The sequence below is a fragment of the Panonychus citri genome, unplaced genomic scaffold (genome assembly GCF_014898815.1).
Source record: "Panonychus citri isolate SS breed McGregor unplaced genomic scaffold, ASM1489881v1 Contig00134, whole genome shotgun sequence".
Taxonomy (NCBI): domain Eukaryota; kingdom Metazoa; phylum Arthropoda; class Arachnida; order Trombidiformes; family Tetranychidae; genus Panonychus; species Panonychus citri.
This window is the reverse complement of record NW_026515539.1, coordinates 1,006,218-1,024,461: the sequence shown is the minus strand read 5'-3', so window position 1 is coordinate 1,024,461 and position 18,244 is coordinate 1,006,218. Positions and strand designations below refer to the sequence as shown.

The 18,244-nt window shown below is 31.6% G+C and overlaps 2 protein-coding genes and 1 long non-coding RNA gene across 3 annotated transcripts; all 3 read right to left on the bottom strand.

Annotated features, from left to right (window-relative positions):
• Positions 1-18: 18 nt before the first annotated feature.
• LOC128391616 (trithorax group protein osa-like) lies at positions 19-2,198 on the bottom strand. The gene has a single exon (XM_053351532.1). It carries the CDS (start codon positions 1,959-1,961, stop codon positions 297-299), a length of 1,665 nt encoding a protein of 554 aa, XP_053207507.1. The 5' UTR covers positions 1,962-2,198; the 3' UTR covers positions 19-296.
• Positions 2,199-3,621: 1,423 nt separating this feature from the next.
• Positions 3,622-6,830, bottom strand: LOC128391617 (uncharacterized). Its single transcript, XR_008325840.1, has 5 exons — positions 6,303-6,830; positions 6,036-6,214; positions 5,856-5,948; positions 5,511-5,748; positions 3,622-5,392 (listed from the first exon to the last, which is right to left on the bottom strand). It is a non-coding gene; the product is annotated as an uncharacterized LOC128391617 (long non-coding RNA).
• Positions 6,831-14,600: 7,770 nt separating this feature from the next.
• LOC128391173 (uncharacterized protein F54H12.2-like) lies at positions 14,601-16,304 on the bottom strand. Its single transcript, XM_053351022.1, has 3 exons — positions 16,160-16,304; positions 15,284-15,721; positions 14,601-15,214 (listed from the first exon to the last, which is right to left on the bottom strand). Exons 1-3 carry the CDS (start codon positions 16,302-16,304, stop codon positions 14,601-14,603), a joined length of 1,197 nt encoding a protein of 398 aa, XP_053206997.1.
• Positions 16,305-18,244: the final 1,940 nt, after the last annotated feature.

Here is an 18,244-nt window from a genome sequence, read left to right as displayed (position 1 = left end):
AGGCACTTGCGTTGGAAATTATCACTCAAATGTTGATTTATGATTGAAGAGATGAACTGGGTAATTGTGTGGTTACAATTCGTTCTGAGAGAAGAAGCCATGGTTGATTCTTCTTTCCATAAGTGAAAAGAACGAAAAACAAAAACAATGTTAACTTTTTTTTCTGCGGGTAAAAAATATTGATAAAGAAAATGGAAGAATTCATTTTGAAACTAATCCTCCTTTTTGATGTTTCGTTGATGATATTGTTTGGAGATTTAGAAAAATTTTATAAACCAATTGTTCGGACAATCGGTTTAAGCTCGTTTGGCACCCAATTTAACGTAATAATCAAGTGTATTACTTAAGGTTTCAGGAGTTTCTTGTGCTTCCTCGTTGATGATAAATTGCGATTTATCTGGAACCAATTTGCGCGACTTTAAATAATCGTTCACATTTACAGCTTTTCTTTTAGTGGGCACTTGAGCTTGTTTAGCGTTCGCTGTGTTATTTGCATTAGCAGCTAATTGACGAGCGAGTCTTGGGTCCCTTGTGGCTGAATTGTTGGTTGGTGTTGTTGGTATGAATTTAAGTGTTGGTTGTGCAGCTTCAACTGGTGTAGTAGTTGTTGTGGGTGTTGAATGTACGTGAGGGTTAGGATTTGGTGGTAATGTTGGTTGTTGTGGTGGATAAGCGGATTGTAGAGGTTGTTGTTGGGATTGTTGGGGTTGTTGAGAGGTTGGTGGTGCCCATCCAGTCCAAATCCAATAAGCATACCATTCAGGTATAAGAGGAATTTGTTTGTGGCTTCCCGCATCAAAATCGTAATAAAATCCTGGTCGACTGGCATCTTCTTCGTAAGATGGATCAGGAACAGGTTGCAATGAGAATCCATTATATGGACCTCCGTTGTAATGACCTCCGTAACTGGGACCATAACTGGAACCATAATAAGCTTGATTAAGGTTAACCTCGTTCTCATCACCAGCAGCTAGTTCTTGTTGTACAACTGTTGAGGTTTTGGCTTTTTCAACATCAGTTTGACATGAAGCGGAGACCAATTTTTTAGAAATTACTTTTTCCTTATCAGTTTGACAAGAAACTGACCTTGTTTGAATGGGAGGTGAACGGCGACGAGGAGGACTAGGTGGAGGAGGTGATGGTCGAGATCGATGTCGACGAGGACTAGGTGATCTACTTCTTCTTGATCGTGAACTTTGTGCAGGTAAACCTCTCTTTTCTCTGGCTTTAGCTAACTCTTTATCATAATCTTGTGGAGGAGTAGCTTGTGGTGAACCATTTAAAAATACATCTCGAGCAGATTGTCTTCTTGGTGGTCTATCTGGACTTGCATCACGAAAGGAATGTGACCTTCCATGTCGAGGTGGACTTGGATTGCGAAATCTATCAGGTTCAGGGGTTGGTGTTCGTCGAGGTGGTGGAGAAATACTCATAGGTGATGGTTCTCTATATCTTCTTCTCTCAGATCTTTCTGGTTCGCGTCGACGATCACTATTACCATTACTTGAACTGGATACACCAGGTCTTCTTGGTCTACTTCGTTCTGGTGGTGGTGAATGTTGAGGTTGTTGTGGTATTGGTATTGGTACAGAGATAGGCACAGGTGGAGGACTTGGATCACGACATGGTCTTTTCTCAAGATCATTTCGAGCAATATTATTACGCCGTTTAATTGTTGTAGGTTTTTGATGAGCCACAAAATTGGCAATATGAGCTGTCGATGAGTCAACCCGGGCAAAGAAAACTTGCTCAGAGGCTCTATTAGAGCCGGGAACAATTATATCTGAAAGAGTTTTCAAAAATTCAAATAAACTACTTGCACCAAAAGATTTCCATGGGATTGGTCTTCCTTCAAATTCAAGAAATTCATTGTTAAGTGCAACAGGACTGAGTCCATTTTGATGAGCAATAACTAAAGATTTAATAATCTTTTTCACGTCTTCCAATGCGCTTTCAGACATTTTGTATTCTTGGCCACACCAGCTAATCAGCCAAAAGATACAAAACCAAAGCTAAATAATAAACAAAACTAATCAAATAGAGTAACAACCAGGCCACTCAAAAGAAGATAACAAAGATCTCCAACTTAATGATAGCAGTAAAATAAAAAGTAAACAAATTAAGTAACCAAATTAAAACAATTATATTAATTAACAATTTAGACGATAAGTTAAGATTCTTAACAAAAGATAACCTTTGTTTTCCAAATGGTTACAAAAGAATCAACCAGATGGCGCTACTTTCGAAAACAAGGGACCGTCTCCACAAATCGAACGGCAATCAAACGATAAAAAAACAAAACAATTGAAGTTTTAATTGTGATCAAAGTGACAAACTCAAGTCCAAAATGTATATTATTGACCAGTAAAACAGATAATTTTTTAGTTTCAATGTGACTATGCCACTTTGTGCCACTGAAAGAGCAGTTTTTTTTATTACCGAGCATGAAAAGGTTCGGATGAACAATTTATTAGGATATCAGAAAGTTTTGCACGAAAAATCAAATACTAATAAGTAATAAAATCGTAGTTGAACTTGGAATGTTTATTGTAAAGCGTTGAGTTTATCAGAATATTAAAATTAACAGTCTTTTGGTTGAAAATCTTCATGAAAGTCAAGTTTTAAAAAGTTTCTTGCAGGTCAAAAAAGCCGCGAAAACGACGCAAAATTGTTATTTCTTACATCACTTTTTTTGATTAGTTCGAAAATGACTTTAAAGAATTTTCGAAACTTATTCGAATATCCAAATGAATTTACCATTTTTACTCTAATTGGTGAGATTTTCAACAATCATATGATTAGAGAAAATATCAAAATCGAAATGGTAACTTTTTCAAAAAACTAAAAATTCATGGTAATTAAAATTTTCCAATCGCAATTGAATCGATTGACAATTCCCACTTTCATGGTGGATCATTTGGTCATCTTAATAACTAAAGAATTGAATTTTAATGCTAAATTAAATTTCTATTGAGGATGAGAATCAATCAATATGATATTTCGAGCAATTATTCAAACGATATTCTTATCTCTGGTTATGATTCATGATTATTTCTCAATAGATGGCGAAACAATATCATAAAAGAATTAAATTCAGAGATATTATTTAAAAGAGTTTTTCGGATTAAATTTTAATTAGAACTGTTCAACCGACGAAGAGAGTTCGAAAACTCGTCAACTTGACGACCAAACTAAACAGAACTTCAACATTTATCCCAATTGTCGATGAAATAAAATTTCTATCGTTAAAAAGTATTGATCAGATTCTCGAATTGACTTTAAAAACAGAAAATCAGAATCGTCGAATTAGATTCATTCATTTATTTTAATTCGATTAACAATTTAGTAGTATAATCAGTTGAAAATACTGATACAATTTCGATTAACCTCTTTGGCAATTCAATCGCTTTCGTAATTCAGTTGTAAATTCATTCTGACGATTCAAATTATCTAATTTAAAATTCTGACGACATGGTTGGTCTTTTTTTCGTAAGTCAAAGAGAAGTTCAAATTCGTAACTTGGCCTAATCAGGACACAGAGAATTCATCATGGAGAATTCAAAGTATGTATCATCTTCTCTTCATCCTTATCATCTTAATCTGAGAACAAAAAAGATGTCGAAATTGTTATTTTTCTAATTCTATTTTTAAGAATCACAATGATTCTATTTTCTCACCATCAACGGTAAATTGTTAGAATTTTACCAGAGAATCAAAATTAATTGTTCTACATTCGTAACCAAATTTTTCTCTCATTCTATTGAGAGACGATAATTAATCTAATTGATTAATTACTTGATTGTGAAAATCAGTCTCTTCCTCTCTCTCTCTTTAATATATTTACCTGACTTTAAATGGTTAAAATTTTATTTCCTAAATTGTAAAGATAATTTAATAATTATTATTATATGAAGGAGATGATCAAGTAAAATACTTTATCAACTTACTAATCAATTAAACAAACAATTAAATGTCAACCTGTTGTTGTTATTATTACTTATTATTGTAGCATGTTGTTAACTGTCAATTGACAATTGAACAACTAGTATTATTATAAATCAACAATTACAATCATTAACTAATTGTTGAGAGGGGGAGAGAAAATAATAGATATCGAAACAAGAAGCAAAGTATCAAAAACTTAATTAACAATAACAAGACTACAATTGACTGTTAATTATGATGACGATTGATGATAATCATTATCTGATTCAGTTTCATGATAAATATGAGTGAGTGAGAGAGAGAGAGAAGGAAGAAGATAAAAAATAAAAGGAAGATAAAACAAAAATCATCAAGATGAAAATGTTTCAATGTAAATAATTTGAGACTAGACTTTAACTAATAATGTATAATAATAATTAATTGGGATAATTAGAGGGATCGAGTTGATTAATTAACTAGATTGAGAGGTTAGAAATAAAACTGATTAATAGGAAAAGTGTGCCAAACAATTAAATTAACTTGGAATTGGTATTGTAACAATTAAAATATCTCTAATATTTTCCTAACGAGTGCATATTAATCATGAGAGAAAGAGAGAGGAAAATCAATGAGTGAGTGAGTGAGCATAACAATCAACAGTAGTTAGATTTGATTGTTACTCTTAATCACTAAATCATTACGATTAAATATTCTTAATCTTTACTTTTAACATTTTAATCATTGGAGTGATAATTGCATTGATAATAATATTTGCAACGTTGAAGATGAAAATATCACCAATTGAGAGAGAAAGATAAATATTAGGGAGACCAAGGAGATTATTTTGATTTCTCTCTCCCTCTCACTTTATTAAATTACCTTCTCATTGTTATATAATCATCGTCATCATATTAATTTCTTCTTGTTTCCATGTTCCTCTTCCTTATCCTTGTCATTTGTTTTTCTTTGTTAACGTCAATGTTTCAGATCATTTTAAGTTTATTATTTGTAGAGAGAGAGAGAAAAGAAAATAAAGAGAAAATTATTTCCAATGTTGATCTCGATCATGAACCAGGTTTGTAAATAAAGAGAAAATAAAATTAGTGATAGAAATTAGAGTTAATTGTTGGAGAGACAGAAACGCAAAAAGAGAGGGAGAATAGTAAATTGATCTTCCAACAAGACGATTAACCTTTGACCCGATGAAGAGAATGAAATTTTATCTTCAACATGAATAAATGTCTTCAACCCTTTACAGTTTCAAATGTTCAATTTCTGGCTTCATCACATAGACAATAATTGTAGTTGTAATTGTTGGAAATTAATTCTGCTCATTAAATCTAATTTGGCTTGAAGGTTTGAAATCTGATTTCTCTCAATTTCCACCCAGTAGTTTCCATCCTCATCTGGATTCTTCTTCTTGTCTTCAACCTCTATCATGTTCTCCTTGTCGTCACATTAGATGAATCTAGAAAAAAAAGGAGAGAAAAATAAAAGGTTAGGATAATATCTTATTCCCATGAAAATCATTTCTCACTCTTAGTTTGCTTTTTGTGAATTGATTAGCAAAGATGATTTTACATTACCTTCAATACCAGAATCTAAATATTAAGTAATAGGATGGAGAGAGTGAAAAAGTTGATCACCCTGTGGCCATTAACAAATAATCATGAGTCCAGCCTGTTGAATGAAACATAATCTTTACAACGTTGAAAGTAAACAAGTAACTACACATCAATACTTTCCCTCCAAAGGTAACCAATATTATCCATAGAAAGAAAATCAAAGCTCCAAGATGATATAATAATAAGCTGATGACATAAACTAGAGAGAGAGAGAGAGAGAAAGATACAAATTAAATGAATCAATTATCATGGAGAAAATTAATAAGAGTTTTCTTTTTCTTTTTTTCTCTTCAATTTCTAATTTACCCTTGTAAATCCACTTGAACCCAAACTGTAAACCTTGAGATGATTATATCAATTGTAAACGTTATTCCAACGGTGGATAAACAACAAGGTAATCTAAATATGATACAAAGTATAAATTAAAATTCAACAGGTATAAAAACAATAAAACATTTAAGGTAAATAAGTGAACACAATTTTCACCGTAAAAGGTTCAACAGGTAAATTAATTTACAGAGCCCAAAATCGTAGGTGCACCTTCCCTGAGGACAATCGGTGAATACAAAGTAAATGGCCTCCAGTCCACGTAGGTTATCAATTACAATTGAGATATTTAATCAGGCCCAATAAAAAAAAATTATTCGTTGAAAGTCAAAGACAATCTAAGGGGAGAAAGAAAAAAAAAAGAAAGAAAAAGATAGGAAAGACATTGACAAAAGAATACACATCAGATTCTGTCAGATATCTCACTCTTTTGACAACCAGATAATATTAATTACAATCGTCAATAGATTATCACAATAGGATAACAAGAATAACAATAAATTGTCTCATTAATTAACAGTCATATTTACGTAATTTAACCATGAGAAAATTATGTTTACAATGTAACATTTTCATCAACATCAACCGGTGACACAAAAGGTTAAGAGAACATGTGGAAATAGTTAATTCATTTCCTACAATAAGGAAGGAAAATTACAAAAGATTTAATTACAAGAAACTGAATCAATCTAATTACAAATAGTAAAAAGAACAAAATTAAAAAAGGAAAACAATTAAAAATTAATTTCGATTAAAATTAAAAGTAGTTAAAAAATGGAGGCTCTGGCACAGAAAGAGAAGAAAGAGAAGAAAGAGAAAAAGAAAGAGAATGAGAAAGAGAAAATAAAAAGAAAGAGAAAAGAAAGAGAAAAAGAAAGAGAACAGGGGTAAGCATTAGTTCTTCCCCTTAACCGTGGGAACTTTGTGTAATATAAAGGTGATAAGTCTATGGATAATAAGTTTTAAAAAAAACTTGAAAATGACTTACACAAATTTATCATCATATGTTGAAACTGTAGACGGTGTTGTCTATACAATCTCATTAAGAGGAAAGTTTAAATACAATAATCATTTTTTCTTTACGGTGTACATAAGTTATGTTTTAAACGGAGTGGAGGTGATAACGAAGATCCCTTTCTATGAATTTGATGAAATACGATTATCTATTATCGGTGGTAAATCCAACTACGTTGACATGAGTAAACTTATATCTTATACAACTTTAAGCGATGGTGGACTTCAGGTTCGAGTGAAATCGAAGGATTACTACTGACCATTTGAGTTGGTGAAAATAATTAAGGAAGGAAAATTTGTTGAAAACATTGGAAAGATAAATCGTAAATGTGGACAAGGATACGCGAATAGACATGCTCCTAAGGTAATTGGATGGAAAGATACTAGTGATATTGATACAACTTTACCTGGTATTCAAACTCACATATTTAATTTGGGTAAATATTATTTGAAAAACGGTGACCATTATTCAATTGATATTGAAGCAAAAACAACAGAAACACTCGAGAGATGGTACCCAAGAATCTTGATTCGATATGATGTCAACGAAAAATCGGAGAAACAATTGGATTTAAAGATAATTGATTTATTTGCATTGAGGAATTACCTGATTCAATTTGACCTAACTGGAGATTATGAGGATCTATATCTTGGAAAAGTTAAACCTACAGTCGTTGCTGAAGGTGACCCTATAAATAAACTGGTGATAACCTTGAACGAAATTTCCATGGGACTGGATATAGGTTTCATTTCTTACATTGTAAAAGGAAAATTTCTTGACTATATGATTAAGCTATTGCGTGCCTTAAACTATGAGGCGGAGCCAATGTCATACATTCGATACTGGTTTTTCAAGGGAGTCATGATACTGGATGATGGAGTGAGTCGACGTTAATAAAAACCCATGTAAGAGCTCATTTAGCTCAGTTTAACAATAAAGATCATTCTTTTCGTGAAAAAAATGTCCTATAAGTGTACACATTGTCGACGAAAGTTTAAAATTTTATCAAAGTTTAGAGAACATGTAGAAAGATGTGAGAAAGAAGAAATAGGTGATTTAGTACAACATCTAAAGTTTAATTTATCAAAAAGTGCTTTCAATAATACTTTCGGAGTATATTCTATGCGTGATGTAGATACAAATGATGTTGATACTCTATTCTCCAATGAAAGCTCATCTTTAACTAGTCTTCTTGAAGATTTAGTGAACAAATTGGAGTGTGTAAAAATTACAATCGGTGTTTGGTTTGTATTAGAAAGACCAAGTAAGGATGATGGTGATGATGAGAATAAAACTGTTTACATCAACTCATCTAAAAAAGTTTTGTGTAATGATGATTATATTCAACATTTTCTAGGTGAATGTTCACAGGAAATTGATGCTAAATTGGATGTGTTTACCCAAGAAGGAAGCGGTTGGAGTGTTCAATCAATTAAGGAAGTAGAAGTTCATTTAGTTAAATATGAACCACATCAAGGAGGTTGTAAATCATGTTCGTTACCCAAACATATTATCACTAAAAAAGCTATCGTTAATATGGACTGTACAACTGATTGTTTTATGTACTGTGTATTGGGTGCATTACATCCCGTGGATCAAAATCCTCAAAGGGTGTTTCAATATGATTTACAAAGTTGGAGATATGATTTCTCAAGTTGTCGTGGAGAAGTTAAAACCAATCAAATCAACAAATTTGAAAAGACAAATAATGTTTCAGTGAATGTTTACACATTGTCTCTAAACGAGGAAAACATTATACCATTTAGGATAACAAGTGAACTGAAAGATAAACATGTGAATCTATTTTTCCACGACAATCATTACTTTCTAATTTCAAACTTTGATCGTTTACTAAATAAGAAACGCAACCACGGTGAAAAACATTGTTTAAACTGTTTACATGGTTTTCGAACGCATGAAAAATTGATGGATCACCAACCCAATTGTTTCAAGAGATCACCACAACAAGTTGTTTTACCAAAGAAAGGGGGGATAATAGAGTTCAAGGAATACAAAAAAATGTTCAAATATCCTTTCATCATTTATGCTGATTTCGAAACATTAGCAACAAAGTTACCTCATGAAAACAAAAACTCGTTTGCTTATCAAGAACATAAACCATGTTCTTACGGTTTTGTGGTAATTGATTACAAAGGTGATGTTATTCTAAAAGATTTCTATCGTGGATTGGACGCTGATTCAATGTTCATGAAAACTCTTATAGCTGTTCAAATGGAATTATATCTTTTGTATGATAATCTTCAGAAACCATTATACTTGACTCTAGAAGAAGAAGATTTTACATTGAGGATAAATGTCATTTGTGGTAGTGGTTTTGATCATGATAGTGATAAAGTGAGAGACCATGATCACATGACTGGTGAATTTCGAGGACCAGCACATAATGCATGTAATTTACAATGGAAATGGGATTATAAAATACCAGTTGTATTTCACAATTTGAAAAATTTCGATGGTCATTTATTAATTCAAGCAGTTGATAATGATTTATTCACAAAGATTGATTGTATACCTCAAACGATTGACAAGTACTTATCAATCCAAATGGATTCATTTATATTTATTGATTCACTTGCTTTTTTACCATCAAGTCTTGATAATTTAGCCAGGAACCTGGATAGAGGAGATAAAGTTAAAATACTTGAACAAATATTTACGGATGGAGATATTGAAATGTTATTGGGTAAAGCGTGCTTACCTTATGAATATTTGGATTGTATATCTCGATTCGATGAACCATCTTTACCACCAATAGATGCATTCTTCTCATCATTGACAAACAGTGGGATTAGTGTTGAAGTATATGACAGAATGAATCAGATCTTTCAAGAGTTTAATTGTTCAACACTTGGTGAATTTCACGATATATATTTGAAAGTGGATGTTTGTTTATTAGCTGCTATATTTGAAAACTTTAGAAAAATGAGTTTATGTGAATTTGGATTAGACCCAGCAAACTTTTTCTCAACACCTGGATTAACCTGGTTGGCAGCACTTAAGATGACTAAAGTCAAATTGGATCATATAACCGATATTGATATGTTGATGATGATTGAAAATGGTATTCGTGGTGGTGTATCATCAGCAATGACACGACATGCTAAAGCAAATAATTCAAGTTGTCCTGATTATAATTCAAATGAACCAAAAAGTTTTATTACTTATTTAGATGTTAATAATCTTTATGGGTATGCCCTTAGACAAAAACTTCCACATGGTAAATTTAAAATGGAAGAAAAAGAAGACTTTCCGTCAATATTGGAAAAAATAGAAAAAGGTGTTACAGAAAAAGGATATATATTAGAGGTTGATTTGGATTATCCAAAAGATTTACATGACTGGCATGATGATTATCCATTGGCAGTTGAGCAGATGACCATCGAAAAAGAACATTTGAGTCCTTACCAAACATCATTAATTGAAAAACTTGAATCGATGGGTAAAAAGAGAGTTGCTGGTAAAAAGTTGACACCAAATTTATTAAAAAAGGAAAAATATGTTATTCATTATCGTAATTTGAAGTATTACATGGACAAAGGATTGAAATTGGAAAAGATTCACAGGATAATTAGTTTTGACGAAGTTGCATGGTTACAACCATACATAGATTTGTGTACAAGTAAACGACAACAATCCAAGACAAACTTCGAAAAAGACTTTTGGAAACTAATGGTTAATTCACTTTATGGGAAAAGTATTGAAAACAAGAGAAAACATTCAAAGGTGATATTTTTAACGAACCAAAAACAGATAAAAAAAGTTGTAAACAAACCTTTGTTTGATCAGTTTTCAATTATAAATGAAAACTTTGTTATAGCAAAGCTTCGAAGACCAAAGGTTGTTCTAGACAAACCAATAGCTGTTGGATTTAGTGTCTTGGAATTTGCAAAACTGCACATGTATCAATTACATTATGATACATTCAAGTCATATTATGGAAACAATATCAAACTGTTGTATACTGACACGGATAGTTTCATTTATCACATGAAAACAGAAGATTTACATGTAGATTTGGAAAAGTTCAAGGACATTATGGACTTTTGTGATTATCCAGAAGACCATTGGCTTTACAATACACAAAATAAAAAGAAACTTGGATACCTAAAGGATGAAATGAATGGATCACAAATACATGAAGTCATTGCATTAAAATCCAAAATGTATGTGATTGTATCAGATGATGGAGAAAAGAAAAGATCCAAAGGAACACAAAGGTGTATAGTTGAAAAACAATTGACAAGAGACCAGTATTATAATTGTTTGTACAACGAACAGATATTTTATAATGTTAATCACAGATTAGAAAGTAAAGAACATAAGATTAGAGCAATACAAGTTAAAAAGATTTCACTGAGTCCACTTGATGATAAAAGATGGGCTATAGACAATGTATACACACATGCCTTTGGACATTATTCAACACTTAATCAATAATAAAGTTTACTTACTTTAATAACTTTTAATTGTAATGATAAAGATGATTGGAATCACGAGTAATATCAACACCAATAAATAATCCAGATCATGTGAACAAGTGTTGATACATCTGTTGAATTCACTAAAGTCACAATAATCCGAATGGTTCACATCACAATAATCCAAATGGTTTAATTCACAATAATCCGATAAGTTGAATGATGGAAACTGATTTAAAGATGAATAGTTAATTTCATACAAGTTGTAATTGTTGACTGAGTTAATAGTTGAACACTGTTTGAAACATTTATTTAATTGAGAGTTTAAAATATAACTAACTATAAAAACAACTAAATAATATATATACTTAAACATGGCTAAATCTAAAAAAACTAAAAGTTTATTCCAAGAAAGTTTAAAGTATAATAATGTTAAAGATTAACAACATAAACTAACTTGCAATTTTGACTTGAGTGAGTACACACAAAGTTAGGAAGATAAAATAGGTGGAGAGTTAAATTTTACTGACGCGCTATAGGGCAATCCTCTTTGGCGTCACTGCGCGTTAGGAGCAAACGTCTATCGGACATAGGCGAGGGAGCTAAAGTAAAAATCAACTTTGCAAAGTTTATTTCGTTTAAAATTTTTATCAGTTAACTTCTCTCTTTAGTTCAGAATAGAACAAAATTTTCTTCTCTCTATTATTTCTTTTTAGTAATAATATATATTCTACATTTATATTTTATTTCTTCAGTATAGTTTATACCCTCAGTGAGTAAACTTCAATTAGTATCAAAGTTATTTAAACATCATCGATAGTTTACTTTGTTAGTGTTTTATTGTAAACATCTTTAGTTCATCTTTTACCATTTGGATTTATTGTGTTTATACCAATTGGATTAATTGTGTTTACAACTTTGGATTATTGTTTCCATTTTGGATTAAATTACATCGGACATTTGGTACAACAACACTTGAGGTAAGAGATTTTTATTAAACTCAGTGATCTGGTGATAATTATCTTTTTCCCTTATTTTCTTTTGAATTATGTTGATACCATTTGGGATTGTGAACTAATGATCTTTTTCTTTTGTGTTTAATCTTTTTTTCTCTAATAATCTTTTTCTTTCATCTGCTTGTGATTTATTCATTGATTTTTGTTTTCTTTTATTTCAAATGTGTTGAAGAACCCTGGCTTCGATTAATCAACAAAGTTCTTTTATAAACATTGTTCTCTCACTTGAAGATTTTATTCAAATCTTTCCCGACTTTAAACTAAGTGAAGATAATTATACTGTTCCTGTTAAATCATTTAAACCACTGAAAAAGAAAAGATCACATTGGAGTGTTAAGTCTTTATCTAAAACTTCAGTGAAACCATCAAGATATTGGAACAATAGTGAAAGTGAAATTGAATCATCTTTCTTCAATCAAATTTCTGAACTATCTTTTTAAGCTGGCTCTTTTTAATTACAACCACAACACTAATAACTTTATAATTTATTCTACTCCTGTCTCATCACCAATTAATATTCGTTATATTGTTCCTTCTGGTGTTTTTCGAGAATTCAACCTTATAACAACCGATAACCCTGATCCAAGAGACCTTCTACCTCCAGGTAGTTATTCTTCTGAATCATCATCATCATCAAGTGAACTTGAACAGTTATCACCTTGTTCATCAATTTCATCAATATCATCAAACTTTTCAACTTGTAGTACTACAACCGTAGAGTCAACATATTCATTATTAAACTCTGAAAGTGAATCTGAAAGTGAACCTGAATTTATTCCTATACGTTGGACTGAAGCTGATTTTCAAGGTTACAGAGAAGCATTATCGGAATCTACTGCATCTGGAAGATCATCAACTTCATTATTACTTTGGTCTTACCACCCTTCTCGTGAAACCTCTCCTGTTCCATCGACAATTTCCAGTTGGTCTGAGCCAAATTCATCAATCACCAATTCATCTAATCCATCACCTGAACCAACATCTGATTAAGGTATGTCTCTCGAAAGTTCAAAAAAGTTTGACCACAAGGCAGGATGTAACTGTTCACGTTTAGCCTTAGCTTTAGAAGTCGTAAACAGAGAGACTAAATGGAGAAATGATATGCTAGAAAAAATTAATGATGGAGTTTTACATGCACATCGTACAGCGAGAAATCTACTGGTAACTGAAAGAAAATTACTTACACAGAGAAAAACCAATGCTGAACTAAGATTGAGATTGGCTCTACAAGCAGTAATTATCAAAGAATACAAAGACCATAGAGAAAAGTTTGCTCCATCTTACCAAACTATTGAGAATCTCTACAAATATATTTCATTGTTGGAAGATTTCATTCAAACTAATACAGCTCCTTTTCATGTCGATATGGAACGTCTTACCAAGAAAAGAAAACTCGATTAATACTAATTGATATACATCTTTTTTAAACAGAATGTCTCTTGAAAATGATACAGTTTATTCAACTACTTGTCTTAAATGTCCTGATGAATGTCAATGTTCACGATTAGCATTAGCTCTCGAAGTGGTTCACCGTGAAGTTGCTGAAAAAAACGCTTTACTTATTGAACGTAATGCGAAACTTGAGAGACTCTGTCAATTGTTACTTGCAAAGAATGATGAGATAAAAGCAGAAAATAAAGAATTACGAGTTAAAGTCTTTACTAGAGATGCAACAATAAGAGAGATGAACCATAATATAGCCAGAGCAGCAGATGTTATTTCAATTAATCAAGGGTTATACAATTACATTTCTATCCTAGAAAATTTTATCCACAAAAAACACGGTCCCCAAGAAATTGTTTGTCAAACAGAAATGGAAGGTATTCAAATTATTAAACGTATTTAATCAATTTGTAATCATTTGTAACTGAACAATTTTGAAATTTGTCAAAAAACAATGTAACCTTTGGACAATATTTAAGAAACATTATACAATAAAATCCACATAACGTACTTAAATCACCTTGTAATTTATTTTCCGTGTAATACCATCCATTAGGGCTATTTCTTTCGATAAAAGTTTCAATATCTGATGTTGGTGGTCTTCCGAATGAGTCAAAATAGACTGTCAATCCATTTTTCTGAGAATAAATAGAAACCCAGTGACTTCCGTCTTTCCATGATTCATCTAAATTGACAATAATTTTGAATGGTTTAGGTAACAAGACATAAGGTAAACGATTTTGTGGGAATACACCATAAAAATCTTTATCCTTTTTCATTGAATGAATCAGATCTAAAGTTGTCAACATGATTACCAATCGATTGTTACATTACGATATTTATCAATCTGAATTAGGTTATCAAACTGAGCAAATACAATCATATGTATCGGTGATTTCAAAGCTTCTCCAAATCTAGCTTCAATTTTTAAAGTTCCTCTTTTCAATAAACTTAATGTTCCAGATTCTGAACCAATGGTACCATCTTGAGTATAATCAAAAGCGAAGAGAGTATTTCCATCTTTATATTGATCGTACTTTAGTTTCAACATTGATAATCCATGGAATTGATTAGTGTTACGATACAAATCAATAAACTCTCTCAAATACATATCTTTTTTGAAATCAGGTTCATAAGGTTGAGAAGGGATGTTTACACCATTAACTTGTGATCCAATTGAGTTGAGTTCAAAGTTTTGAAATTTAAATGGTGATTCAGTTTCTTTTCCATTGAATGAATCATTACTTACAAAACCAACAATAACTCTTCTAGGCATTACACCTGAGAAAACATTTTCAAATATTGCTGTTGTATTTGAAGCTGGAATAGTAAATGTTTTTACTAAATTCCTTGTAATGAAATAATTAGTAGGAGCTTTCTGTAAACCTTCTTGGATTCCAATATCAGCGTCAGGAAATAGTTTAACTCTTCGTATATGAACACTTAGATCATTAATTTTGATTGTAAACTTTTTAGATTGATTACCAATCAAACCAAATGTATTTTTGTTTCTTGAAAATTTGAGTTGAAGTGGTAGGTTATTCAATAATAAATTATTTTGAGAAGCTAAAGGTGAATGTAATTTGAAATAAAGTTCAAATGGTTTTGTAATTCTAGATTTTCGATTTGTATCTTCATCCCATAGAGTCCCAGCGGCATCAGCTTTACCAATGTGTTTGAAAATTAAATCTTCAATGTGAGCAATGTAATGATATCTACCATTAGCTTGAGTAGTATTAACTGAACCAACGTATAAATCAACTTGATCAAATAAACAAGTACCAAATCCATTAATTACGTTGATGTCATCAGTGGTAGATGGATTTTTATTTTCTGAACTTTGTATATCCAATTTGACATGAATAATTGTTTCAGATAAATCGGTAAAGTCTTCTGTTGGAGGGATGTTAATATCATATGATGTAGCGTTATCTAAGGTTGAAGTCGGTCGAAAAGTCACATCATAAACAGACTCAATAGCAAGTTGCGTAGGAGGTACAGAAAAAACTTCCAAATTTGATAAAGTAGCAGGAATAGATTTATGATGTAAGTAATCCATCATCTAAAAATATCTCTTACAGTTCTTGTCTTTCGTTTAACTTTTCTTCTTATTGGTTTTCTAACTTTCTTTCGGGGTTTTGACTTGTTTTTTTCTTTCGTTTTCTTGCTTTATATAGCCTTCCTGTTCCAATTTGATCTACAACGTTAGATAATTTCATGAGACCTTCTTTAGCGGCAGTTTTGATCCTTCTTTAAATCTATTTTAACAGAACTTTTAAAATTTTGATTGGCTAAGACATCGGCACCTACTGCCATCCCAGTTGATAATAAATGTTTACCTAAAACTTGAGTAAGGAATCCCAAATCTACCTAATATTGTACCAAAACCAAGTCCACCAGCTTGATAAGGGTAACCACGATAGATTTTTATATCACTTAACCCACCACCAGCTTGATTAATATAATAAGCACGTAAATTACAATCACTAGGACAATATTTTCGTTTTGAAGACATGATTATACTTTATTAAAATTAACTCAGGCTTTATATAGAGTTTTTTCGAGGTCGAAAATGTAATGAAAGATAAACTGTACCATAATCGAAAGCTATTGGGCTTCCGGTCTCGTCTCGTAACATTACAGATATATTGGAGATTCTTTGGTGTCGAACTGGAAAGTAAATTGGTTTAATAAATGTATGTCCAAAAACTCTTGGTTCTTTTTCTTTCCATAGAGCGACGACTCGTAGTGAATTGGCCATTGCATCACCAACATGATGCTCAGCTACAATGTCACAATAAATAAACATCAAGTTATTTATATGTCTTTTGTCGTAGAAAGATTTTGCTACAATAATTGTACTCTTATCAATAGGTTGTAAAAAATAGTCAGCGGGTTCGAATCCAAGTAAACGAAGAAAATTGGGATCTTTGAAAACAATATTCATTGATGCACTCATTCTTGTTCCAGTAACACTCTCATAATTGATAAATCCTGGAGTAATGTTAACTTTTTTACTATTTTCATGATCAATTAAACCAATTGTAGGTAATTGTACTAGTGTAGTCTTTTCAAACATTTGTGCGATAGTTGATATTTCCGGATTAGATTTGATTATTTTGTTTATTTGGTCACAAATATCAGATATTGTGTCTTCATGTTTATAAATCAATTCAAAGTCTCCAAATATAGCAGCCGCATTTATTTGTACTTGAAATGAAGTTTTCTTTTTTACTAAAAAGTAACGCAGGATGAAAAAGTTCTATTATACCACATTCATATTCTCGATCAAATTCAATAGGGACCAATAATTCATTTGTGAATGAAGTTAGATTATTTTCCGGATGAATGTGAACTGATGCATTTGAAATCAAGTCGATCGTAAATTCAGTCATCGTCGGCTGGATTATATGATGATATGATACTAGGTTTTGGTTCTCGGGGGGGTTCTTGTTTCTTTCTAAAAGGTTGGGACACAACAGCCGTCTGATCTGGAGCTGTTTTCGATGATAGTACTGATACTAAAGGTCTTGCTTCCAAGATTGTTTGGTTTATGGCTTTGAGAACATCCAATACATCAGACTTTGATGAATTTTGTGATAGAGTTTTACTAATGTTACCTAGAATATCCAATAATTCAAAATTGGTCTTTGGTTTGATTTCCAATATATTTGCAGCAATTGTTTGAAGATTCTGAAGTAATTGATAATCAGCTTTTGGTTTAGGTTGTCCTACATTTTCAGCAATCATATGAAGAACATCTAACAACTTTGAATCAACTTTTAGCTCTGTATTTTGGAGAGTCTGTTTGGGTTTATATTGTTTAGTAATTATCAATGTTACCGCAAGATCCATTCGTCGAAAATCTTTCAATCTTGTAAATGTAGAACCTATCGCTTTGAAAATAATGGTACCGAATGATTTTTTAGTTACTGGTACACTATACGATCCATCAAATTGTATATAATCTTTTGAACTAGGTAGTACACACAGAGGTTTAGCGGCGATGTCTGCATAAAGAATTAAAGCTGAGGGGTCAAGTTCATACGGTGCAAATGTATAATATTTATCTTCAAATGTTGCATTAGCGATGAACTCATTTAATCCATAGAGATTGAAACCAATAGCACTTAGAAAAGAATTCGCAGAAGTAGAAAAGGTGAATCTCTTTCCAACAAACTTTCCAGTAATATCATTGGTATGATTGATCACACCACATTGAAGATAACCATTGTCATATCCAAAAATGGGTAATACATGAGTTTTTCTATGCTTAGCGAGCATGATGTAGATTGCATTGTTGAGATTATCCACCAACTTTTTTGGATCATGATCATCTAAAAATCGTATTGAAGTAAGTTTATCATCACCATCGAAAGTGAATGCAATTGATTGCATTTGTTTATATTTTGATCCATATGAACATGATGATACGTGAACATTATAGTCGAAATT